At 37.0% G+C, this 27,990-nt stretch overlaps 1 protein-coding gene across 1 annotated transcript; it reads left to right on the top strand.

The window, feature by feature from the left end:
* LOC139150231 (kelch-like protein 28) lies at positions 1–27,989 on the top strand. Its single transcript, XM_070722468.1, has 4 exons — positions 1–1,028; positions 17,716–18,159; positions 23,129–23,337; positions 23,945–27,989. The coding sequence occupies exons 1-4, from the start codon at positions 106–108 to the stop codon at positions 24,106–24,108; spliced, it is 1,740 nt and encodes a 579-aa protein (XP_070578569.1). The 5' UTR covers positions 1–105; the 3' UTR covers positions 24,109–27,989.
* Position 27,990: the final 1 nt, after the last annotated feature.

Raw genomic sequence — 27,990 nt, 5'->3', positions numbered from 1 at the left:
ATCATCATTCATTGCCCGACAATCATAGGTAACGAACGATATGCTGAAGATTCGCTTGTAGGTTTCTCGCATCTCTGCGTAATTATTGTGGTGTTTCAATTCATAATGGATGGTGTTGAAGGAGACGCACAAAACGCCAACAGTCTGGTCACTGTCGGTGAGGTTGAGTTATACTCTGAGCATTTACTCCATGGTTTGAACGAGTTGAGGCAACGGGAGGAACTTTGCGATGTTGTCCTTCGGATTGATGAGAGCAGGATACGGGCCCATCGGGCCGTATTGGCCAGTTGCAGTCCGTACTTTAAAGCCATGTTTACGGGAAACATGTGTGAAAGAGAAAAGGAGGAAATAGAGTTTAAATCTATTGACGAGTCTGCCATGAAATTACTGGTTGATTTTGCTTACACGGGAAAAGTTCACGTCTCCCAAGTCACCGTGCAGTCGCTGCTGCCAGCTGCCAACATCTTGCAACTGAAATCGGTGACTAAGAAATGCTGCGATTTCTTGGAGGGACAGTTGCACCCAAGTAACTGCATCGGCATTGCAAAGTTCGCAGAAACCCATGCTTGCAGCGAGCTGTACCGCAAAACGTATTCTTACATATGTCAGCATTTCGAGGAGGTTTTTGAAACTGACGAATTCTGCAACCTCGGGGTGAACGAGGTCGCCGAGTTGCTTTCCAGCAATGACCTGAATGTCAAAACTGAAAAGTCGGTGTTTCATGCGTTTGAGACGTGGATCAAATACGACATCAACAAGAGGAGATGCTTTCTGTCGAAACTTTTGTCTTGTATACGCCTGCCTTTACTAACGGTAAAGTTCCTGACCCAGTCCTACGAAGCGGACCAGCTGATCCGGGACGACTATGCGTGTCAAGAGCTCATCAACAAAGCCCTGAAATACCAGTTAGTGCCTGAAGAGAGAGTACAACTTTCTCAACAAATGGAGAAAAGTATCCAACCCAGAAGGCAGCCTAAGGTGATATGTGCGGTTGGTGGCAAGAATGGACTTTTCGCCACATTGAGTAGGTAGGTATTCTACAGGGCATGAAAAGCCCCATGGCGAAAAAAAAGTTACCAGGTATCTATATACCAATTAAGTACAATCACAGAACAAAAGCATTAGGTCAGCATCACTACCATTAGAAATTGCACATCATAAAGCCTAGTTTAATTAAAATAATCTGGTAACCTTTGTAGTTAGCATGGTAGATTGCTGTCCATCTAGGTTTGTGTTATTTTTCAATCGGTGAATTTTTTGCAGTTTTGCAAAATTTGATGTTCTTGAGATTTCTTTCTTGCTCCATGCAGTTCATTCAGAGGTGATCTGTTTGTTTTGACTACATCAACCGTACACAACATGGACACATGAATAACAACCTTTCTGTATGTGACATTAATTAGAGACTCAATAAATTTAATAAAAAGGGACAGAGCAGCACTACACTTGTAATATCCACTGAAATAAAATGATCTCTGGCAAATTCCATCTCCTACGCTTATATGTTTTTGTCAACAAGTGGCAAATAGGCATTACAACGTGTTTACTTCAAGCCATTGGTGAAAGGTTTTTATAGAATGTGATTTATTTATTGAGGTGTAAGACCAAGCCCATTGAATATTTATGAGTTTTATGGCCGTGCAAGACAATAGAAGCCATCCATAAACAAGTGAAGGCATGCCCTGATTAGCCTCACAAATACATAAACAAGGGTACGCAACAATGCAGTAAGAGAACGTGAAAGGTGAAAAAGAGATAATAGGCCAAGCCATTTATAGAAACAAATAATAGAATAGTTATGTGGGTAGTGACCAAGGTTGTCCAGTGGCATACAGCCAGTAGGGAAGCCAGTGTCCCACGGCAGCAACAGGTGTCTGTCTGTCTTTTGCTGGCGGGAGAACAGACTGAGAATGGTGATTTTGTGTTTCCACTATTGAGGGGCAAGTAATTTAAAACCAGTGTCAGTGTATTGCTTGAATAATATGGCGGCTGTAGTTAAAGTAAGCCCCAACAAGAAAAGAGAGAAAGACAACTGATACTTTGACATTGTTGAAATAGCAATGTAAGATCAGAGAGGGAGACTTCACCGTTGGTAGTGATTTCAGAGGCAGTGCAGTGTCTCAATTGCCAAATGACAGCTTGATTTCCACAAATAATGGCCAGGGATAACCTGCTACAGGATTGATGTATTAAATTATTGCAGCACACATTGTCCTCAGAAGAAGCAAACAAACATCTGAATGAAAGGAACGATAGAAATAGCCCTCTGTGTATACTCTACGTGCCTTTCATGGTGCGAACAGTTTGGCCTACACATTTTGTGTGTCAATAGAAGTGATACTGGTGTTTGCCCATAACATTAAAGGGATATATAGATACCCGAGTTTCCACCGCTATGAATTTTTCAACAGATCCAAGCCTTGCTGAAATCACGGTCCCCCGAGACGGACCGTGCTTAAATCATCAACCCTAAAAACGGAGGGTCTGTGCTTAAATGAAGACAACCTACTGGACACAGAGACTGAGTGGCAGATAAATCTTGTGATAGGGCAATGACGAATGCTCACATGGAGTGTTAACTGTTTCATATTTGTAAATATTGACACCGTGATTACAGTGAGGGACAATGTACTCAAGAGATAGAATCTCTTTGTAGGTCACATACAGCTACACACCTCAACAGTTTTGTTTGTATTTTGACAATTTGTTGCCTGTAGTTTGCATAGGTAAATTATTAAAAAATTCTAATAATCAGGTTAAGGTAGAAGGTCATTTACTGTTGTCAAGTTACACTGTTAACATGTCATTGTATGAAGTAGATGGATGTCTTTCTCCAAGTTGGTCAATACTCAGATTTAACAGAATGAAGTTTCCTCCTGTACCCTAATTTTGCTTTCAGACAAGTGGCATTTACAACCCTTTGATCGAAACCTCCCTACAAGTTTCCTACAAATGAACAACCATGAATTCCACAGTCAAGTTTATTCATTACCGGAAATCTGATTAATTTTTTACATATAATGTTTGTAAAAGCAGGATTTATTACCCGAGAAGTTAAATTGAACAGTTGAAAAAACTGAGATACTGCCATACTTGTGAATTGACAAGTGAACTGTCATAAGTAGACAAAATGCACTGAATCCCTTATGGTGGAATATGCCCTGGGGACAGATATTCAGATTCTCAAATTTTTACAATATTTTTTTGGATCTAACACTTGTGGGGCTCATTCCAAAGCTCATGGAATTAATGAAGTTTTCACTGGATCATTTTTGTGGAAATCGAAAATTAAATTTTTCATCACAGAATTAACATAGACGGCAGCCATATTTACTTTCACTTGTCGGTAAATATTGGGCAAATTTGATTCTCCAGTACCAAATTTTTCAGAGTGACCTCTGAATCTTATCCCTGATTTCAAAAAAGGAGTGGTGTAAGCTTTCCTTACAGAAACTTTGAGCAGCGGTGGTAACCAAATATTTTGGACTTGTTACCCTGGGGCAGAAAAGCCAAGTCAAATTGAGTTCAAGACCTCACATTAACAAACATAATTACTTAGTTTTATGGATATTGACAGTTCTTTCCATTTGGAAGGTCTTGATAATATTTGAAACCCAGTAGCATTACTCATGTTATGCTCAAAAAAGATCACTTTTCTGCTAAGGTTTCACCTCATATCGAATAAACAATATCAGGAATGGTTTATCTGTTCTTTTACAGATATGTAACATCACACCAAAAATTGGATTTTTTTTTTTGCTCTACCGGGGAATCTACACCTCTTGTCTTGATGGTCTCTTAAGTCAAATTTTGTTGCTAGCTGCTTTGATGTTTGTAGTCAAGGTGCACAGAGACTAGTTGGCATTGCAGACAGTCCATAAACAGGAAATGCTTGCATTCAGGAAGACAGCAACTGCTTCAGCAAAGAGAATATTGTTAGAGATATCAAGTGGCTTGTGCCTGTCTAGAGTAGATTGCTGTAAATTATGCTCAGTTCATGTGGGAAAGAAGTACTGCTGTAGTCTTGTTTTTGTCATCTTTATAACAAAGGCGTAAAGGATGCCAGCACTGCATCCATACTTGTGAATGTCCATTTTTCATCCAGTCATATGTCTCCTGGTATGAAATAAATCTGGTTATAAAGAAAAATGATGTGACCATATGCCATCATTTCGAGTAAACATTCTTGAAGGATAGTCTTTCCCTTGGTGTGGCTAGCATACAAACTGACAATTAGTAGAAATGTTATGGCCCAAGATGTGTAATAAAATTTGATTTGAAAGATTCTGTCTTTGGAGAAAAGATTGGTGGGAGTGCCATATAATTATCAAGTGTTTACATGTAACAATTTAGTGAATTTACTTTCTGTGGCTGTATAGATCTACAAAGTTGTTCCAAAACCTAAATCAGTAAACATCAGTAAAGATGATTAAATCTTTCTCAAGTGGATGAAGTTTATAAGATTTATAGTTTTTGCTATATTTTACCAATCCATTTGTCACCGGCTATTTATCTCATGCATTTGCAGCTTAATAGACTAACCTGATAGCTTTCAATCTAAACACATGGATAATTCACTCTAGCAAACATGTGCGTTATATTGTCTTGCGATGCAATCCAATATGGCTATGTCAAACTTGGTTTGAATACACACCTAAGAGACTTATATGTACCTTGTTTCAGTATTACCACTGCGACAATCCTGGTGATGTTCACATGCTGGTATGTGAACAGTATTGACAAATATTATGAAAACAATTATTGTTAATGTTGACATATGTTAATTACATCAACACTACGCTAATATTTCACACTTAGGCCACAATTTATTTGTTTCCAGGTATTACAGTGAATGTAACATCTTTTCCAGTAACCTTTCTTATTGTCTGCTTTTCAATGCAACTATCATTCCGATATGTCTGCCTAATACCGTACAAGATGGGGGTTTGTCAATAAGAAAAGGTTCTCTGATATTTTCATGATATGATACCTCCTACACTGTAAGCATGTATATGACCAGAATGATTAACTACGACTCTGAACACTTTTTCTTCTCATTCCAAATGCATTTTCATGCTTGTGAAACGAACCATGTTGCCAATATTTATTACATAGGTGTTCATTTTCAGTTAGCCCAGTAGCATGTCTCATATTAATTTCTTGACTGGATTGATCACAGCAGTGTTTGGAATTTCTTCCATCCAACATTGATCCACTTCACGACGAAATCATGCCAATCCATGAAATATATTTATACTTGTTCCCTGCAGTTTGATTGAGATTCAGATCCAGTCATTAATTAAGTACAGCCCCTTCTGAACTCTCCAGAAATAGGCAAAATTATTTCTTATTCTTGATATGGAGTAAGGCAGTTGTATATTCCATATTTCCTTCAGAATGCTGAATTTGAATAAAGCTCGGCAAAAATTAAAAATAGACCATTCTTGGTAGGTAATAGGCTGTACACAAAAGCAGTCACTTCCTGTTGCTTGCATTACTGTGCAAAAACACTTATACTGAGTGTAAATATGTATATATTTCTATATTTATACCATGCTAATATTTAATATCCATAGGTATAAGTTCAATTTCGGTGTAGTCTGAACGATAATGATCAGTCAATTTTTCCTTTATTGTAGCTATTTTTATACTTCTCCGATTACATTGATGCTTCGAGACAAGGAGATTAATGTCCTGTCAGATTAAATAAATAATTAATATATGCACACGCTTGGCTTACGGTTTAAGTGGCAATTGGCTTCTTTGGAAATGAGTATATTTCCAATTGGCAATTAATTTATCTACATATTGAGAGATATATATTTTTACACAGATACATGTTAATGTGTATGAGTGGTATATCTTATTAATGTCTTTTACCTAAGTCATTACTTAAATATACCGTAATATCAGCAAGCCTTTTTTCGATATTCACTATATTTTTTTCAAAATTTTTTTCTGCTACTGCAGTAAAATGAGGTGGCATTGCACAGAATAAAGGAGCATTGTGTCGGGACATTGCCCTCACATGTATTACTGTTGCAATGGATTGTGTTACATAGTAATGTATTTGCTGTTTTGCGGACTCCACCCTGTGAATATTAGTTTTGTAGCATAAAATGTGAAAATATGTTTGGCTTGGTACAGTCCCACAATAATAACGCAATTGGCTAGTAAACAGAGTCTGTAAAATGCTCGAAATAATAAAAAGAGGATATTCTCCAGTGAAAGTAATGTGACAATTGTCAGTAAAGTGTAAAAGTAATTTATGAAAGGATTTTGACGTGTGTGGCTTAGCAACAGCTGTTTCATCCATTTTGGTATTTCATAACTCTGAAATAAAATTCCAGTTTGTTGCCACAATTTTGCTCCATAACGGTCTTTTTTCCGAACTATGATTAATTACTACTGTCAAATCATCATAGTACTTACAACCTTAAGATGCAATATTCCACCATAACGAGTAATAATAAAATCTGTGTAATGACAAACATAAGCCATAATTAGAGATATTTTGCAGTAGTACAAAACTAGTGTGCCAAATTACCAAGTATTGATCACGATAATTCTATGGTCAATAACCTAATGAATAATGTCCATCATTAACCGCAATACTATCATTATTGTTATCCTATGTCAGCCTTAGTATAGTATTTCTGCAAGCTAAAATTACAAACTTTGAAAATATGAAAAGGTTCACACGTCAACCAAAAGTTGACTTGTCTATTCATTCTGGCATTGGAGTATGGTTCAACATTTTGGTATGAGTGAATGGACCATTACACTTATACCAATTCTCTTTGTAAAGTGGATAATTGAAAAGCCCTCTTTTCACGTTGCGTGTCCGTATAGTTTTATGTTAGTCTGAGTGATCTACATGACTTGCTGAAGACAACATTCTGAGGGTGAAAGCGGCAAGTCATATTCTGAGGAAATCAAGGGTTATTGTATTCTAGTTGATACCCCTTCTAAATGTACAAGTGTTTAAGTATTTTTTAATAATCTGCCTATCATGTGAATTTGTTGAAAAATAAGATTATGGGAAAGTTTCAACTCTGGTTTGGCTGGTGTTATTACCTGCTGACAATATGTAATCTTTCTACAACCATACAATGGTCAAACCTCCATTGATGACAGAGAATCACGGTACAAGAACTTGCATAGTAAAGTTCAAGTGCAGATGTGTTAATGTGACATTCTCTGTCAAACCCTTCTGATTGTGAAGTAAAGTCATTCTTGTACTCATTGTACCTATATGAACATAGCGTAGAAGCTAGCCTGTAAGTTCCAGACATGTTGAAGCCAAAATTCTCAGAGAAGTTTTAGCTTTCCAAAGCGAACGACAGGTTCCAGGTAAGAATGAATAAGCAGATACCAGCATTTTTACATGCTCCTTTCACTTTTTAGTGCAAACATGTTTATTTAAAAATTCATACCACCAAAGCAATTACATAGAATTTCAAATTTATACATTTGTTTTTGCAATTGTACAGGTACCTATGGTTAATTTTAGACATGACAAAAATAGCTTGATTATTTTCCACTACTTTTTTTAACCTGGTGAATTTTCTTCGGCAGGTTCATATCTAGACAGTGTATTTGATTTTGTTTTTGGAGGTTTATACAGTGTATCATTTGTCCATTGGCAATGCTCAGATTCAGAAGCATTTGAAAGACAGAGCGCATTTTAATTTCCCACGTAAACTCAAAATTCTACTGAGCATTGTTTAAGTTTGGATATCAGGTACTAAGTAAGGTTGATAGAGGGATAGATTACCGGTATGTATTTTCCAGAGTATTTGTTCTTTGTTGTACAGAGCTTCTAGTTTAAATCTACTGCCAAAATCATGTTTTAATGGTAGGGAGTTAATTTGTCAGTTGAGAGAGCAAATAGAACAAACCTAACAGCCAGGCCTCCTTTCCAGCGAGCATATATTATAAAAAGATACAGAATTATTTCTCAACAACAGCATTGTATATTGTACACAGTGCATTGTGTAGGAAAGACTTTTATACGCTTGCATTTTAGCATTCTAGGGCGAATAAAAAGAAAATTTATCGTTTTTTTCGTGGAAAAAATGGAAATATTATTAACAGTTACAGCTACAGTTCCTGTTAATGTGTGTATGGAAATGTCAATTAATGTGAAACCACACGATCTGGATTGTAATTCATGGAATAGAATACGGGAAGATTTAAGACAAGACACTGAAAACTCAGAAACATGATAAATTATGGATAAACAAGTAAGCAGATAAAATTATGATGAAATGTTGTAACATCTAACCCTTGGGAGATGTTTGCTATTTTCAATCTATTCTCAGGGACACACTAATATATTCTCCCATTAAAGTTTGATGACTTGGCAGAAAATATATCTCCCTTGGTAAGGCAGTTTGTTTGTCTTCTGACTTGAATTAAAAATACCTGTCATGATAATCCAGGATGACTGACCATTAGAAGTCAAATCAGAACACAGTGAAATATATGGTATTGATGTCAAGACTGAAATATGTTATTGATTTTCTCGTTATTAACATATAATATTTCTTGACTTATCACATGATAGTATTATGTGTGTTTTTAGAAACTACAGATAGTGATGACCCTGTCACAGTCCTTTTAACAGGTGAATATAAGTACAGGTGGCTTTAAGAAGGAAGCAGCTGTTGGTGCCATGGGGGTGAAATGTTCCAGCCTGAGTGTTGTGTTGCACAAAAAGATTCCCGATCCTCAGTACGATGGAGCCTTCACTGTCAAACGGAAAAAAGACAGGATGTGAAAATCAGGTTCAGCTGGGACAGGCTGTGTATATAAATTTAATGACAGTGAGACATAGAGGCTCAAGGTCGCCATGTGACATTTCGAGAAGAGGGCTGCATGTTAGGCCTGTTCTATTTGCTTTCTCAATGTCTGACTCTTTCTGTTTAATATGCAGAGGTAATGCACACACCAGGCAGAGTGGAAATGCCTCAATGTGATATCAATCAATACACCAATCCCTGCCTCACATATAAGAATACAATCTTTGCAGCTTGGGGCTAATATGTTGTTTCCACAGCTTTTTATTAGAATCTTTCACAAAACTAACTGGTGTTGACAGTTGCCTAGCAACCCGAATGCATTACCTGGTAATTGCAAACCGTCCTCAGCTTTACAACTGATTAAGTTGCAATATACTCGAAACAATCATTAATAATGAAAGATGTCAGATTATTAAGAAAGGGAACAGAAGCCCAGTTGGCTTCACAAAGGCTTCTCTTATATCATCCTGCCATAAAATTCCACTTAGAGCTATATTCGCTATTGTCCTTGAGAAATTCTGTAGGTTTAATAATGTACGTGGCTATATTTGATCATTAAGCAAGCTAAAAATAAAATAGGAAATTGTTTTTTCTGCTCTTCCTGGGTTTTCGAACATTTGCACTAAATCAAAGCCAAACAATTGGTCGTGGTTTTAATGGTTTATGTTGATTGATTGATTGTTAAATTTTTCCTCCCGACCACTAATTAAAAAATATTTTTAAAGCTTGACTGTTTGGCTAGAGATAATTACAAAGCCTGTCTAGTTAGATCTGATGATCTATTCATCGCTTTCTTGATATCAGTTTTATGATATGCTAATTACCTGTGACAGTGGCAGGGTCTGGATTGTGGAGGCAAATCAAAAGAAATGTTTTTAAAAAATGTAAATTAAATGAATTCATAGGAGGGAAAATAAAGGGTCAACAGGTATTTGAAATATGAAATATCATAAGCCATGCAAACAAAGCCCATATTGTACCATTTGCAGTGTTATCGTGGACAATTGAATTCTTGTCCAGACAGGAATTCAGCTGTTGTCAACAATGTTGGATATCATACACATTTAAATTGTGTTTACAGTTTTGGGGAAAAAAAGCAAGAAACTGTCAAACAAACAGAATAGTGGAATAATGGAAAATACATCAAAAGTGACATCTAAACTAGAGCTTTAAAAATCTACATCATGTTGTCACTTTCACATTTGTACACCTCATTATTACATGTGTATTTGACACAACACTTATTTGTGCTTTCCCAGGGAATTCAACTATAGATTATGTGTTTATTAACATGTATTTATTTGTTTGCTGTGTTCATGGAGTCTAAAACCCACATTATTCCGCTTTTTGTCTTCCATAGATCATGAGAAAAAGAGGCCAACATTAAAATTTTATTCATTGCTGAAAAGGGAAAACCCCTTTTACTTTCGTGTTTGAAAGTCAAAGTTAATGCTTTGATATGCTGCCACTGGGCCTATGTAAATGATTATAGGGGTGTCTGTATTTAAGGACAGCAAAGGGAAAGATATTTTACTGATGTTTGAACGCATCAGAAATAGTTCAAAGTACCATCAGAGTGGTTTTTGACATGAGAGTTTTCAATCTGGTCTGTTTGATAAATTTACTGTCCATAAAATATTTATATTGACAACATATCAGTGTACCTGTACAGTGTATATCTTTAGTTCTTGATGAAAGGGAACTGGTGAATTGTAATTTCCCAACTTATGTAGATAATAATAGAATAATTGTGTAAATTGTGATGAAATGAAGACGTATAAGTACTTGCTGTCCTTGATAATTATAGTAAGGAAATCTCCTTCAATGAAAGTTAACATTTTCAAACTTTGAAGTAGGACCCTTAAAGATTGGTGAATGCGTTGAAATCCAATATGTTTACGGAATTGTCAATTCAGTCCTATTTTCAACATCTTTCTGCATGCCACTTTCATTCACAAAAGTAGTTGCAAATGAATTGTCATTGTGACCTGGACTTGTTACAGCCCGGCTTGCCATGTAACTGCCGGGTATTAGTGATAAACAAGTCCTTCATGGCTATGTATGTACGGTACACGAGAAGAGAACAATTGGATGGGATTCAGTAAGGTGCATTGCTCTGTACTAATGAGATCACGTTGTTTCTATTGGCCCAGCACTGCCTTGGTAACAAAGCCTTTTCAGACTTGCAGTAGGTGGGCAGCGGCACAAAGCGTGGGGAAGGTGATTCATGCACAAAACAGACCAACTTCCTTTGGTTTAAGGTAGCAGTTGAGATGCTCCGAGTGACAGATTTTCAAGCGCTATTTTTAGACCAGATAAAAAGTGCATCGCTATAGTGAGGAGGCGTTGCGCGGACTCTGATTTAGAAAAGAAAAGACGTGGGACAATGAGCTTAAGGTATTGTTCAGGGAGTGTCCTTACTATGAATACCACCATTTCCTTTTCAAGTTTGTGTTGTAAATACTTTGCTAAATTTACTTTCAAATCTTCTGACTACACCAAGCATGGATGTGTAATGCAGGGAAATTCAAATCATAAAGTGCAATTTTCCACATTTTGGCTGACATGCCCTTTCAGTGTAACCAAGGGAGGCTAATATGTATCTTTGCAAAGTGAACACCATGGCAAAATACAGATTAGGGAATGTAATCATAAACTGCCAGGCCACCCGAAAACAACTAGTCCTATCTGCCATATTTCACCTCTACAAGCCGAGAAGGTACTTTTCATGGAGAATTTCTGATGGTGAAATGGAGATTGCTTTATTGAGAGTATCAAGATAAATATGATGAAAATGGTCAATTTTTTCCGCTTCTTCTGTGTACAATAACACTGAAATAAGTCTTCTCTTGCTCTTTTTGATTTACGTACACCTTTTCATGGCAATAACTAAAGGTAGATCTGTCTTCCACATATCTGTTCTGTCCCCTCTAAGTCATCTCAGCAGCACCACTCTGAGTGTTGATATTCTTATGGGTTTCAATTTCGTCTCTGGCATACTGGCATGCATAGGGTGCGTGGCATCCTTTTCTGTTTGTCAGAGACACATGTTCATACCTATCATCTTGTGTGACATATTTCACCCTCAGTGATGTGTTGGGTACACAAGAAACTGACCCTATCATGACATTCTTGCATAAACAATGAAGAAATTACCGTGTCCATTAAATTGCACAGTGACAGAGAGACAAAGAAAAATTTGACGTGATGTCCTAATTGGAGAGAAGTTGACAATTTGTTGGTTGGATCAGAAATTTACCTGAAACGGATCAATGCTCTGAAAAGACAAGTTTTTGCTCAAAGCTTGTTAAATTTATATCCAGGATTAGTTTCCGCGTCTTGTTGATCCCAAATTAGCTTTTCACATTAAGTCCCAGGTAGAGGAAAAATATGTTGACAATTTGTTAGCAAACTGAGTGATGGATGGTGTTCTGTGCTTTACACATGTCATTCCAATGTCAGAAAAGAGCACAGAGTCAGTGAACCCCAAGCAGTTTCATTACACACTTTCTATATATAGCGCAAAACCCATGTATCATTCTGTCTCACTTTCCATTACTTTGTTTTCCTATGTCATTGATTCTGGTTGACAGCTCTTCCAATCTGTGAAATCTACAGAGCCGTGCCTGTCATTACCCACAACGTCTAGGCAATTTATGAAGTTGAGGACACGCCCACCCACCTCAACCACGCAGCTTCACATGGGCATGATTGGATCAGGTGCATTTTAAGTGATTGTAATGTCATTTGGTCTAAGAAGACGGAATCTGTCTCTAGCTGTATGGCAGAGTTCCTCATCAATTCCATTAATCATCCAGAGGTTCTCATGCTGCTAATATTGTGAATCTGCATGTCCTTCCAAACGGGACTTGTGAAAAAAATCAAACAATTGGTAAATGGATATGAACAGATGCTAGATGACCTTGGCCAGAGCCAGTATGAAATTGACTCTCTCCCAGAGTCATAAATTTGAATCAGTTTCTTTTGATCCATCCTGTCGGGGCCTCTAAGGCAGATCTGTCAAAATACTGCTGAGAAAGTTGTAGGGTTTGGATGAAATGCCTACATGACTCAGTATTGAACGATGTATTTACTGTAGAAGGCACTTCCGTTATTTTTCCTGTTCAATGTACAGAAATTGAAATTAAAGAAAGGTTGTTCCTCTGGTTGTCTCCCTATAATCATTGAGTCACTGATATATAACATGGTGAAAAATGTCCTGTTCACATTGTTTCCAGTATGTTGTACCTAACGTGTCTCTGTAGTCACTGAATTAATAAATGAGTTAAAAAAAAAATCACTTTCGGGATTCCAACTGTCAACCATCCAGAGCTTACAGGCGATGTCAGCCAAGTGTTGGATGTGATCCATCTGACAAAGTCGCTTGCATATTTGATACTAGTATATATATATTGTTTTTTATGTCCTTATTTAGATTTTTCTAAATTAGCATAAAATTAGTTTGCGTCTTCACTATAATTTTTTTCTCAAGTTTAGCTCAAAAATCTTCTGAAAAACTGCCTTTCAAAAAGCTTTCATACCTGGTTTACAGTTTCCTTAAGTATGACCCTGTTCAGTTTTGTTCAAATTATCATGAAATAAATTGTGACTGCCATGTTTTATATAGATTTTTGCAACATTTGCGGTCAGACTATTTTCTCTAAATCATGTTTTTTTCTTTCATTGTTCACATATTATAACATATTATTCAATCATTGAATTTTTTTCGAAAATGTTGCTGTTTGAAAATAACAAGCAAGTTCTACATGTGTCACAATATGAAAGCGAAGGATAGGAAGAGAGATTTCCATTTCTGTGTTTGCTGTTCTTTTTTGCGGGAAATGGAGAACAGAGCTTTCTAAATCAAAGTTCTCACCATGATGCATGTTCAACTGGTGCTACCTGTACGTGAAAACTGAACAGCAAGTGTTTGAAAAAAATTAATCCCTTATCAGCAGTGTGAGATATAAATGCAATTCAGATTCATGCATCCTTGGAAATTGAAATTTTATTCCAAAGTTTTCCGCATCATGTCGTCCCATCTACCCTGCTTGCCTAAATATGGATAATCGTGAGCCAAAAAAAGTCACTGCAAGTGAGACATTTTGATGAGTTTTTCAGTTCAAGCAATTCTTAGTCCATATTCAATGTTGAGACTGTTGAAAGAACAAAACTGTTGAGTTACTATCTGCAGTCAAGTGACGGTCTCATTGTCAAGTTTTGCTGTACGATGGAGGCGTTACCATTGATGTAAATAGGACCATATTATTAAAGATGGATTTAATGTAGTGTTCAGAGTATTTTATCACTCTTTTTCACTCTCAACAGTCCATCCCTGTGGAAATAAAAAACAAAAAGTTCCCCATTAACAGCTCAAGACAATGTAGTGTGTTACTTGTACTCCCCATATGAGAGGCAAAATACTCACTTGGTGTGACAACATCACAAATGCTAACACCCTCCACAGATGAAGCGGAAATTTAATAGGTGGTGTGAAGGTTCTGATGCTAAATTTAGTCTTGGATTTCCTCCTTAAGAGGGCTTTAGTCTTCCAAGATCTGAAAATACTGCACAAAAGAGTGATTATGTCGGCTACTTGATACATTTACCGATGGGATTTAGTGCAAAACTGTTGTGTACAGGAAAATCGGAGGATGAGGCTGATGGCTGTGATTCTTAAGTGTCGTGGGCTGCAGATTTCTATGACAACAAGGGTTCTAATCGGAAGACTGGGATTGTTAGCAACGACTTCACTTCAGGTGGCTGTATTTGTTTTTTGAAAAAAAATTACTGCGATGACTCAGCAAAGTTGCCAGGGCAACGAGTCTAGTTCCTCTTCTTGTTGAAGATGAAGAAGTGAATGTATAATTGTGCTATTGATGGAAATTAGGGTGACTGATGGATACAGGTTTTCAACACTTGGAGGGGCCATGCCATTTGTCAGAGGGGCCATGCCATCTGTTGGAGGGACCGTGCCATCTGTCGTAGCAATGTTGTGGTGCAGTCTTAAAGGCCTGTGTTGGCACCAGATTGTCTCATCAGAAAATTTACCCACCAGATTACAATGTCAATGGAAAACAAAAGGCTATCACACCTCCATAATCCTCTTACAGACTAGAACAAAGGCGATCCCAGGGATTCGAACAGCGCCTTTAACCCTTCCTGCCAGCTTCACATTTCACCTGCAGGTCAAATTGGTTAGTGTGCTAGTAGTATAATACAACTTGTGGCACGTGACATATTTTGACTAATCTGCTTCGACATGCCCTGAGGAACATATTTAACAAACAACATCAACTGTAGGACGTACCCTTACAATTGAACTAAAAAGGAAGATTTTCATGAAAATCCACTTAATTTTACTTTCAGGACATTTATTAACATATTGATATTCTCAGACGTGACCTGATAGCTAGTGTCACAGTGATATTTTGGGTATTTCATGTCTTTTATGTTAATTTTGCATGACAAATGATCGTCATCGAAGGATTAAAAGATAGCATTATCACTGTACATGGGGTAAATGAGCGTCATCATTGTTGCTGTAAATAGTTCCTGGATTGAATGTTCTAAGTGCTGATAGATGTCATCCATACGTCCAGTGGGAGAAAAGTGAAAAATTATGGAGCTGTAAGAGAACTGAATAGTGTTTGCATCCCATTTCTATTTGATGGTAGGAACACAAATACCATAGTTTTGAGGTTGGTATTGTTGTTAGGCATATATGACTCGTGGCCTGTCATCTTATAAGGTCAAATGCCAATAACAAGGTTCTAAAGTTTCATTTCTGACAAGAAATGCAAGTAAAATTATTTTTGGTTATGGTTTGATCATTGTTTGGCCCACCACCCAAGTTTTGTTATAATATAATCTTTTCACCCCCAGTTCCAAATACATGGATTCACCCAACCTATTTTAAATGATGGGATTATTCCAGACTCTGCCAGTGCAAGGGTGAAAAGTAATTGAAGAGTTATTTGTGTAATGTGGCTCAAACAGAGTCATCCAGGATTTTGGTCACACAACGTTTCTCCCCCTAGTTTTGTCTGCCATTGTCCTTCAGAATTGAGTAATGCTTTCATTGATCAGTACACGGAAACTGTAGCCGTACAGACTCGGGCGTTTGCCCATAACACACCGGGTACCTTCTTGTCAATGTTTGTCGGAGAACATCTCTCACCCGGGCTCATTGTCTCCATTCACAACAGGAAATGAATCACAGAGAGACGAGACAAACATAAAACGGTTGCAGAAACAGCAAAAATTGCCATGAGGTGGCGTCAGGAGATGAAGTAAAAATTGAAACAGCGTTTGTTTGAAGAGAGCTGATGAATAAACATGTGATTTTTACGGCAGTCAGAGATGAACCATAATCCCTCCTAGAGGGCTGATAGCATTGATGAGACTTTCACGTTTGACATTTTCTTTGCAAATAGAGACCTAGTTTATCTGATGTGCCTTCTCCCCACTGTGATTTGACTAAAGTCTCGGTCGCATGAGGACTCTTGATTTGCAGTGATAGAGAAGGCGTTTGTCTCTGCCATTCACATCATCATGTCCTTGCATCTCGTATTGTATCATGTATCTCTTAATGCTTGGCAGTCATCAAAAATTAAAAAAAAGAAAACCTGAAAGATACAGGGATAATCTAATGTACTTTGTGATGCAAACACCTTCAGGCTGTTTGCAGTGTAATGAACGTGATGATGAAAATACTATTCATCATTGATTCACTCAAAAAAATATCTCTGCTGTATCATACATTATTAGTGCACTTTGTTGGCGAAGTGTTTAAGAGACTGAATCTTCAACGTTTACTTGATGTAGCAAATACAGGCAAATTAATGAACTGATCTTTCAAGAAATTGCCATATCCTTGTCAGTAATGCTAGACTACTATAAAATCAAAACCCCACAGTGAATACAGTGTGGCATATGTTGTGATGTGCAGATGTTACAGCAAACTCTTCCCAAAGATAGTGTATTTACACTTGGCGTACGAGTTATCGGAACACCAAATTAGGTAATTACCAAGCAACTTAGCTGTACACTTTGCTATTTGACCTGGCGTTTACCTAAACAAGAGTCTGTTTTATGTCTGAAGACTGATAAGAAATCCACCAAACTCAGCAGGCAGCTCCTCCACTGAGTAAACTGATGTGCCGATATTGGAACAAACCATTTCCAACTGGCAGCTAGTTCATGGGAGAGAATAACATGTTGTAAAGTGTAAAGCATGATTTGCCATTGTCATTTTGTGTCCTCTCTTTGTATATATGCATAGTATTACTAATTTTCGAATCAGAATTACATACATGGAAGAAACATTGACTGTCAGAGCAACCATCCAATCATATAAAAAATGAATTGTTCCATCAACGTTGGTGGTGGGCTCATTGAAGGCAGTAAATTTGACGACAGTTTTGTACACTCTAGATTACAAGGGATGCGGCGATGTTTCAATTCAAAATAACCTACCGAAGCAAAACCTGTCAGGTTTACGTCCAGGACACAAAATGGCTTAGATAGATTGTGTTTTACACCACAATATTTTATTCCCCTTTTTCAGCATTTTCCCTTGAACTAATTGCCTGTTGAAAATGGGTTGTTCCAGTGTACCGGTAGGCATATCAGTTTACTCAGTGGAGGAGCTGCCTGCCGAGTTCTGTGGATTTCTTATTAGTCTTCAGACATATTAATAAAACATAAATAAATAAAACAGACTCTTGTTTAGGTAAATGCCAGGTCATATAGCAAAGTGTTCAGCTAGGTTGTTGGGTAATTACCAAATTTGGTGTTCTGATAACTTGTATGCACATTGTAAAATGTTGCAGATATGATGTTTCTTTGTATACATTTTCAATTGATTCAAATTTGTTGACTTTTAATTTATATTTGGTTGTTATTACAGCGTTGAAGTGTATCTCCCTCGAAATGATACATGGACTGCAGTGGCACCAATGAGCTGCCGTCGTTATGAGTGCAGTAGCGCTGTACTGGACAGAAAGTTGTATGTTATCGGCGGGATGAAGTGTGTTTTGAGAGGTGCATCCACCATCCGCCACCATGACAACAGCGTGGAGCGATGGAACCCGGACACCAATGCATGGACCGGAATGGCCAGCATGGCAACTCGCAGGAGTAACTTGAGTGTGGTGGTTCTGGAAGGGGAACTGTATGCCCTCGGAGGCTATGACGGGGAGACGTATCTTCGGAGCGTTGAGAAATACTGCTCCAAGACAAACCAGTGGAAGTTTGTAGCACCCATGTTGAAAAGTCGAAGTTGTTTTGCTGCAGTTGTGCTGGATGGTATGATATATGCAGTTGGTGGCTATGGCCCAACGTATTTGAACAGGTATGGTTTGTATTTCCTCCACTAATAAATACAGTTTGGAAGTTTCAACCCACAAGAGACTTTAGCTCCACAACACTTGCATTCCAACATGTTTTTCATCCATACTCTCTCATCCAGTGTGAACTTATGTGTGTCCTTAAACTCAGAGAAAGTTAGTTCAATCCTCTGAATGTCGTTGCCCTCACTCTGTGTGTATCCTAGCATTATGCCCCTAAGGTCCCCACAACAAATGGCCGTATTGAAAGCAGAGAAGACCATATGTGTACAGAAAATTGATTCCATGTGCACCACACACAGGAAACAAACTCATTAGAGAACCAAATAGCAGATATGGAATTTCACCAACTGAGATCCTGTAACATTCCCATGTTTGTCATAAAAACCTACATAGTTTATATAGTGTTACCAGTAATTGAAATGGGGCACAAGAGACCACGTAGAAGGATCAAAATAAGAAACAACAGAGAAAGGTGATCTTTATTGCCGTCTCACAATTCACCCTTCAGATTGGAGATTTCTTTGTGTACTTCCTGTGCCAAAAGAGAAAATTGCGCATTTCATCTCTTCATTGCCTAGGGTACAAATGCAAGGAAACAAATACTGGTAAAAGTCTGCTTGAAACTGTTGTTCAGATATCCTCTGTTGCAGGATGAACTGGAGAAGGGTGGATGTAGTTGGGGGGAGGGAGAGTGTGGATAGAAAGAGGATGTGATGAGGGGATTAGAAAATTTTAAATTTTTGCCATTCTATGCTCCTGTAGGTTCAGAATGCAGGCGATTATGAGCCTGAAGTTGTATAGGCAGCATACAGCATGGTGATTTTGACTGCTGTGAATTTTATTGAACTGAGGTGACTCATTTACAGAATCATGAAGCTGATCAGATTGAATTAAAAGATATCAGGTTGAGATCACAGGCATATACATGTACTAGTTATGTTGAGTATTGTCATATGACAGATCAAATTTTCTGTTCGCATAGAGCTTCCTGTTGTTTGCTCTGTTGTGAAAAACAAGTAGGAAAGTATTAATCACCATTGATTCGTATAGAGCAATATTTGCATTGTCACTGACACAGGTGTAATCATGGTACATTGAAGAGTATTGCCTCTTTAGCACTAGAGGTTATAACGAGAAAAAACACTTTTCCTTCATTAGTATGATATGTAAAATTGTCTGTCAGGTTACACAGAGAAATTTTAGACTGATATAAATTGAACTGGAGAGACCAGGGTGGATGTCTTGTACTCAATAATGTAAAAGTTGGATCATTGCGTATTGGAATTGAAAGTGGAAATCTTTCATCATAACTGGTGGGCTGGCAATTCTGTAAGGGTGTACGTGACACACACACATACATCCTCTCAGAGCTACACACATTGAGGAGTCTGGTCACACACAGGCCTTTTGAAGAGGGAAAGTGTAGGTTTTTTGTATTCAGAGGCTATTTTTAGATGTCTAGTCACCGTGATACAGATTTATGTTTGACATCAATGAAAGAAACGATTCAGACTCACATTAGGAAATTAGCGCAGATATATATCTGAATATTTTTAGACCAATTCTGTCGTTGTTCATAATCTCTGGGCGTGCTTACTCAGCTATCTGCTAGTACTTACAGATTCCAAATTTTTTTGCAGCATATCTGTTTAAATAAAGCCACTGCTTTCATTTTGCTTGCTGGCTTGATGATATGAATGTAATCCTGTCATGGAAAAATGTATATTTCCAACAAAAACTCTACATTGTACCATTGCAGAACTGTAACTCATTTCTTCTCTGAATTGGAGAAACGTGGAATACATTTTGCAGGAAAGATGATGAAATATGAGAAATTTGTGTGTTTGCAGTCATGTCATTGTTTACATATTGAAATTCGCTTCATTATTTGGAACAAGAATTATAAATATGTTAATTTTGTCTGTTTACCTTCTGTCAATTTCTTTGAACAGTGAAATTCACAGCATTGCCTAGCATGTTATTACATTGACAGGTGTTTCTCAGATTGTGTCCGTGTGTTTTCATGAATTCTAAGAATTTACGAAGTAGGTTGAATATTTCATAGAAATAAATCTACTACACATTCACACTAACAGCCCTCAATACGCTAATTTTGAATCAGTGAAATCTGTTCTGTTCAGGAATGGACATCTACAAGTGCACCAGTGCTGTGCCCCATAATTTGCAGTGCTATGATAATATCAGTCCATAGCTTTTGATTCTTTGGTATTCAAAAATGTCTTGATTATATCTGATTGAATAGAAATTAAGATTCTGCAAATTGTAGTGAATCACAAGGTTCACTTTTGCACAGCTTGTTATCTCAGTGTACTCTGAGTATGCTTGTCATCTCAGTGTACTCTGAGTATACTTACCTGTTGTGGATATTTCACCCTACCATAGGTAAATGGAAAAATAATTTAGCTGTGTCGCACTTTCTTGTAACGTTACTTGCTTCTGATCAACGGTTCTATTGTTCTGCATCTGTTTGGGTTATTGAAAAAGTTGACTTCATATTCTGTTGATGCCAGAATTCACTTCAAACCAGGAGACTCCAAATCATACAAATCTATGCTTCTCCGGAGTTTGTGTAGATTCATTTTCAACCGAAGTAGAAATATGTTGTCACTCCTTTGTTTTGTTTTTAAATCAGTGATTTAATCATTCTACTAGAGTTATCATAGAAAACAACGGCCATGTTGAATATTAAGTAATAGTAACATTTAGGCATTTGCTTTCCTAATCCAAAAAACTGGAATGTGACCCTTGATTTGTATTGTTGGTTTTTAAAATGAACTATTAATATTTTCTTTTGGCAATGTATGAACAAAATTTAGACATTTTTCTTTTAAATATATATTGTAACTTTAAGAAGGTGCATACAGCTCAAAATCCAAAGTCTTAAACTTTTACTCAAACTTGCCGTAAAGAAACTTTAAATCATTCCCGCTTTCAAATACAGAATAAAAATCATGGGTCACCCTGCAAAGTTTGGTACAAAAGAAACAAGTTTCGCAATATTTACTGATATGAGAAATTCAAAATGGCCGCCATATAGAAAAAAAACAAAATTTTCGATTTAAAGAAAAGTAAGTAAGTCAAAACTTTGTTTTTTAGGTAAGCTTCAAAATGAACCCTCATAAATGGTAGATCATCAAAGTATTGTAAAAATTTGAGAGTCCGAATATCAGTCCTTGAGGCACATTCTACCTTTACCACAAATTAGAAATACCTAGTATGTACGGTGAATGGGGCATTTCAACTGTGTTTACATGTAATTGTGAAATTGTGTGGCTTTGCCAGTGAAAATCAGTTATTGATCACAATAAATGTCTGTCAGTGAAAAGTACCGTAGGTATATAGCATTGCACTATACTTTGCTGATTTTCCTCAAAGACACCCATGTTTCATGATTTGATATTACCCTTGGAAGTTGGAAATAATCTAGAGAGTATCTCAGTATTTGGCTTTGAAAGATGAGTCCCTCTTCTGAAATTTATAACTGGTATTGTGGTTCTTCATAAATAACCATGATTAACTCAATAACATGTACATGTACTTTGTAAAGAACATTCAAAGTGAAATCGTAAGATAAGACCATTCTTGAATTCATTTTAATAAAATATGATACAGGGAGACTTTACAAATTTCTCAGAGGTCACAAAGCTTATTACCCCTCTTAAGTGGTATGAGCCATTCCTTAATTGGTTGATCTAAGTTTTTGTATTGGAAAAAAGGGAGATTTGTCAGCATACATGTATAGTAGGATATGAAAATGTAATACATTTCAGTGAGTTACAGTATAAACAACTTTCTCTACCGTCTATGGTTACAGTAGGTTACAAGCAACAGCTGTTTCCGCCTGAGATATTAACTTGTAAAATGAACAAAATGAATAAATTATTAGATATGGTCTCTATATCACCATGGTTTTCTGTGAGTAGTGAAAAGACAGGTTTATCGTATTCATTATAACCCGACGGTTAATGTGTTTTGATTTATTTCAATGGCAGCTGTGCTCTAACTCTGCCAAGCATATTCAGGTGACCATCAAGGTAATTATCCAGCCTCCGCAGTTTTTTTTTTTTTCATGTGTGTCTATAAATAGTTTGGCCTTTCCACACGGAGGTTGAGTCGCTTTCGGTTTTAGAAAGTGCTTTCGGATGACACTAACAGTTTCTGGAACAGAAGCATGAAATATTTATGAGTATCTGAATTACACACTCACGTATACCCACAGAGCCTGAAGTGCACCGATGCCGTGTATTCAGGAGATTTGCGCCGGATCTTATCACCCTTTCTCCATCTATTTTGTATATTTGCATTATCAATGAAGGTGAAATGTACTGCCATAATTTTTTACAGTTGAATCTGGTCGACGTGACAATATTACAATATTTCGTGGCATGTGTGCTTTGATTGACCCATATAAGGCAGCTATTGACAGTACATTTTAGATAAATCTGTCTTTCATTTGCTTTTCTTAGCATCATTTGTTTTTACAACTATCGTATATCTGATGTGCACCTTGTGTCAATGACTTAAATCCATTTGTAATGTGTGAAATGTGTGATTCTTGAAAACCTGTAAAAAAAGACACTCATGTTTTACCAATGTCAAAAATGAAAATTCCCATCAAGGTTTGATAGGCCCCTCACTATGGTATTTTCCTATCCAAATAATTATAGGTTCCAACTCACTAGTTCAGAAATTAGAAAAATAATGGTATATTTTTCCATCACTGCCAGAGTGTTACAAGATTTTTCAAATACCCAGTTGGTGGCAAATTATGATTGATAAGCATCAAGTGGGAAAGTGGAATTCACAGCGGGTGTGTCATCATCAATGGACGCAAAATATTTGATGGGGAAAATTGTCAGTGAAAATTTGTAAATAGCCAGTTAAGTATGCTGATGTGTGGCTAGAAATGAATACACTGCATTACAAAAATGTCTTCTGTTTTAACCTTAGTGTGGAACGCTATGATCCTGGCCAGGACAGCTGGGAGATGGTGGCTCCAATGTCTGACAAGAGAATCAACTTTGGCATCGGAGTGGTGCACGGATTTATGTACGTAGTCGGTGGCCATGACGGTGTATCTCATTTGAACAGTGTGGAAAAATACGACCCTCATCGGAATGAGTGGACGCAGGTACCAGCCATGGACCAACCCAGGACAGGTGAGTACCAGCATTGCTTTTCCTGTGACTCAGTAATTTTAGAAAGTTGGCGTTTTATATTTTGCAATTGCCAGAATTTGTGTATTTATTTGTACTGTGAGTGCCAGCAGTTGCAAAAAATGTGATCTCGGAGTTTGATGTGTTAAGTTTGATAGCCAGTCTGTTCAAACATAGTTTGGTTACTACAGGTTGGGAACAAGATCACCAGAAGGGCTCTTTGTCTATTTACATTGCTGACTCATCTAATGTTAGATTTCCTACATAAACATACTTTATTGTGCAAAGTATTCCAATAATCATTATTAGAACATGTAGATCAAGTGATGAGGACTTATCATCAATGGAGAAAATCAATAGGCCTAAATCGTGTACAGTATTTTGTTACTGATAGCAACTGCCTCCATATAGAAACCTAAGACGTGAAGTCATTCATTTTAGTGTACCTTCGACTCATCTGAAATCTTTTTAAATTGTTAGCAAATTTCCAGTGAAAACTGCCAGACTAGGCTATCAAAGGGAACAGTTTTATCCAAGGACAGCTTAAAAGTAAAAGTTGTAAATTTTTTGCCACCTTTCCCAGACTTTTTTCTTTTTTTTAACTTTTCAGGGCTTGGTGTGGCAGTAGTCGACCATAAACTGTATGCTGTTGGAGGTCACTCGGGGTCATCATATCTGAACGTTGCCCAGTGTTTTGACCCACTAACTGATAAATGGACTACTGTGAACAGTATGACAACATGTCGATGCAACTTTGGACTGTCAGCACTTTGATCACATCTCTATGGATCTGTTTGTTTTCTTCTGGGCTATCCCACAATGCTCTAGGGTATTTCAAATACCCTAGCGTTTTCAGCTACAAATAGCTGAGACCGAGGGCTTAACTGCTACTTAATATTTTCAAACCAAAGACTTCGGGAGCCACGGGCAGATCTGCTGCAAAAGCAAACAAGCTCCAGACGTGAGATTTTCATGAATTGTACTTAATGGGACAGGCCAGTTTCCGTCACGTAAGAAGATCAGCATCAAGGAAGGAGATGCATGGAATATAAAAGCTCTGTCCTTCATATAAACATGGATAACTTATTGCAGTAAACAATGCAACACCATCTTGACATCCCTTCTGGATTTTATTTCCTTCTTTCCACATAATTCCTTTCATTGCTTGGAACTTTTCTTGTCATAAAAGGAATGGAAAGGTAAAATCCAATACTGTACAATATTCATCAGTCATTGTTCAGACATTTGAGTGTGAAAACTTCCTGGTGTAGTCTTCAGTGCAAGCTTTCTTGCATCTCTCTGAGACATGTGGACAAGTATTTTGTGATGTGTAAGTTGATTCAGATTTCAATTAAGGATCGTAACCTTGTAGAATTTGGCAAGGTATCGCTTTGTACAGCTACTGAAACCATTATGATTTACATAGCATCCACTTTTATGAATTCTCTTTTCTTTGCACCTGCCATGCTGTTTTTGTTTATGCAAATTAATTGTATGCTGTTTCTTTTTTCAAAATTTGTTGCTGATGAGCAGTTTGCTCGGAAGTTTATATCTGATTGATCAATTGTCACTATTCACAGCAACTTAGGGAGTCTATTTGCATTATTCAATGATAATGGTAAGATTCAGCCAACCAACTGGATAACAGCTTCCAAGATGCTGCACATTAGCCCAAATTTGTGGAAATAATTAGTTACAATATCGCAGTATTGATGTTTTAGTCACAGAAAACAATCTTTCGCAGAATTGTCTGCATGCTCTGTAAGCCATCCTGTCTACTGGTGATAACGCATCACACATACCAGATAGGGAACATCTAATCTACAGATGTGCTTGACCAGTTTGCACCAGTTCTGCAGTGTTCATTAGCATAAAATTAGCATAACATTAGGATCACAAAATCAAACCAACCAATGAAAAGACTATCAAACATTCCATATTGAAAGATATGATTTAGATGTTGCCTTGATTTCAAAACAAACTCAATCAAGATCAAAAGAAAACTTCAATCATATTGTATTGACTGCCCAGAGTCAAAAAACAATATGACTTAATTTTATCATTTGCTCATTCTTTTTTCAATCTATGCAACCTTTGGTATGGTTCCTTGTGGTGCTGTGGTTGTTTTTTAAGTATGAATCAACTCTTTCAGTAACAGATTTGACTTGTAGAATCCTGATGAGACAATCTCTTGTTCTGGCTCTTTCAAGACAATCAAAATTTGAGACAGGAAGTGTGCCTCAACTTTAGGAGACATTACGCTTTCAGGGTTTGAAATACCAGTGTATTTCTGCTGATTACTTCATTAATCATAGTGTAGTGGCTGCAGGCTTTGATAGCTGCATGTGACATGCACAGACAATTACAATCTGAGGACTTGTATCGTTTTGTGGATAACAGTGTTTAATTGTAATTAGCTGCCAAACAATATTGAGTGTGTGAAACAAGGGCTCAAGAAAAGAATCAATTTTAAACCAACTCTTGTGATTTACCACACTTTGTCAACTCCTGAAATATCTTTGAAGTGGGGACTTGCATGCAATCGTTGTGCAATGCTCAACTGATAGTCACGAAGCGCAGTGAAGGAGGGAGTTAGAAGAAAGGCAGAATCTTTAAGTGATACTGTACACAGTAAAGGTCTAGCAGAAACCTGCAATCTGCAAAATTCCTCTTCACAAATGAAACTGCAGATGTGTCATTTAAAGCAGCATCAAATTAATCTCGTAGACATCTCCAGGTGTATGTAGAATCAATATAAGGTTAATCAATGTATCTCACCCACAACTTTCGTGATTGAAATATAACATACCTGTTCATTGTAAGTGCTGTATCTACTATAATGTACAGTGTTTGGCCATGCTTTTTAATACAGAAATCACATTGTGTCCATTTCTGAGGGTTTCATACAGCGTGACCTCATGATCGTACGCAATAAATTCATACCGTGGTCATTTCTAAGTAAGCCCTTACCATTGGTTGTACAATCATTAATAGATATAGGATTAAGAATGCCGTGTTTTGTAGAACATATGTGGAACTTATATGAAATGAGCAGTGACAAATAAAGAAAAGACCATACTGGTAGACAGGGAGAATCTGAGACATGTCATGTACCTTGACAATGCAAAACTCAACAATTAACAGTTGATACATGTTTCTAGAAAACATCCATTGTAAATTATTCAGCAGGATGTAATTCTCTCCGAATTTGAAAAAAATGGACTGTCATGCTTCAACAGAAAATACAATTCTGTCAAATATGGAATGTCATCATGTAACTCCTTTGAAGTATTTCCTACTAAATTGTAACTTCTTTGTTCAGCGAATACGAAGTAATTTTGCAATGCTCATAAACTCTGCAGTGTTTTCAATCCATTTACTTAGTTTATCTCACTTTCAAAATGCTCTGAGATGCAGTTTCTGTAGTAAGCTTTCATGATCAGTGTTCGTTACGCCTTGCTATGAGGACCTTTATCTGAAATGTCATGGACCACAAGGGACAGTGATCCATAGTTTGGTTAGATGCTTATCATTCAGCAAACTTCATTGTAATATTTACTTCATTTGGCTACAGTACATGTACAGTATATCCATAGTGGTTTGTATTATATGTGTCAAACACAAAGTGCCTGAGCAATTTTTTTTTTAGTAGACTGTACATATGCATTTCAATTTCTGTGTGCCTTGCTCATCCTATCCAAAAAAAGTTTGAATTCATTGGTGGCATGAAATGAAAATGAAATAGAAAAGATTGCATCGTGCTGTCTACTTTGAACCCCGTCCAGTGTTTTACAAAGGTGTCATGAGACGTAGACAGCTGTTATTAGAAATGTAAAAGAGTGAGCCTGTTCACATAGTTTGTCTCCATTCTGATTTTGCCACTGGGAGCAGGGAGAAAATACCTTTGTTTTTATACAATCATAATTCTGTCCAAATATCATTAATATGCAATCTTCTTTTCACTGTGTCATGGGGGCTTAGGTACTAATTTAAATGTGTCAATCATAATTCATTGATTCCATTTGTTAAAATTCAGGTTTTTTCAACAGTTGATGTATAGAAAATCCAATCTACTAATTGACAATCTTCTTTAGCAATAGCAACTTGTGTAGTTTTTCTTCTCTATCTATCTGTGGCAATGGACATGTGCAGAAAAAAATAACTGCTTTGTAATCTTTCAAATTTCATGTTAGTACATGTACATTGCAGTTAGAAAATGCATCACATCTCTCAGTTTTTTCTGTTTTGAAATTCAAATTTTCAAAGGGGTTTGATAAATTGATGGTGTAAATATTGAAAGACAGCTGTTGGATTAAGGGACAAAAAAATCTCTAATGAATTGCCTATCATTATCCTCTCCTACACGGGGACTTTACCATCTACTGGCCGTTACCTAGGCTCCATATGTTAGACTGCATCAAATCCTGCCATAAATATTTCGGTTGTGACACTTCAATGGTTCATTGTAATAGATAAATTGACGGTGTGGTGATGTGCTTTTGCATGTTGCTATAATTGACAATCTAGACCTTCTCTGAGAGTTAGGTCTGTTTAATATCAAAAAGCTCTAAGTGGTTGTCTTGTGACCTGTATTGCCTTTTTTTGTAATTTTGTAAAATGGTCTGGGCAAATAAAATAATTATAGCACTTGGAAAG

Source organism: Ptychodera flava, chromosome 14 (genome assembly GCF_041260155.1).
Source record: "Ptychodera flava strain L36383 chromosome 14, AS_Pfla_20210202, whole genome shotgun sequence".
Classification (NCBI taxonomy): domain Eukaryota; kingdom Metazoa; phylum Hemichordata; class Enteropneusta; family Ptychoderidae; genus Ptychodera; species Ptychodera flava.
This window is presented reverse-complemented; position numbering and strand designations above follow the sequence as displayed.

Coding starts and splice junctions, on each gene's coding strand:
- LOC139150231 (XM_070722468.1), top strand. CDS start 106: ATGGATGGTGTTGAAGGAGACGCACAAAACGCCAACAGTCTGGTCACT. Junction 1,029..17,715: donor CTTTTCGCCACATTGAGTAG/GTAGGTATTCTA, acceptor TTGTTATTACAG/CGTTGAAGTGTATCTCCCTC. Junction 18,160..23,128: donor GGCCCAACGTATTTGAACAG/GTATGGTTTGTA, acceptor TTTTAACCTTAG/TGTGGAACGCTATGATCCTG.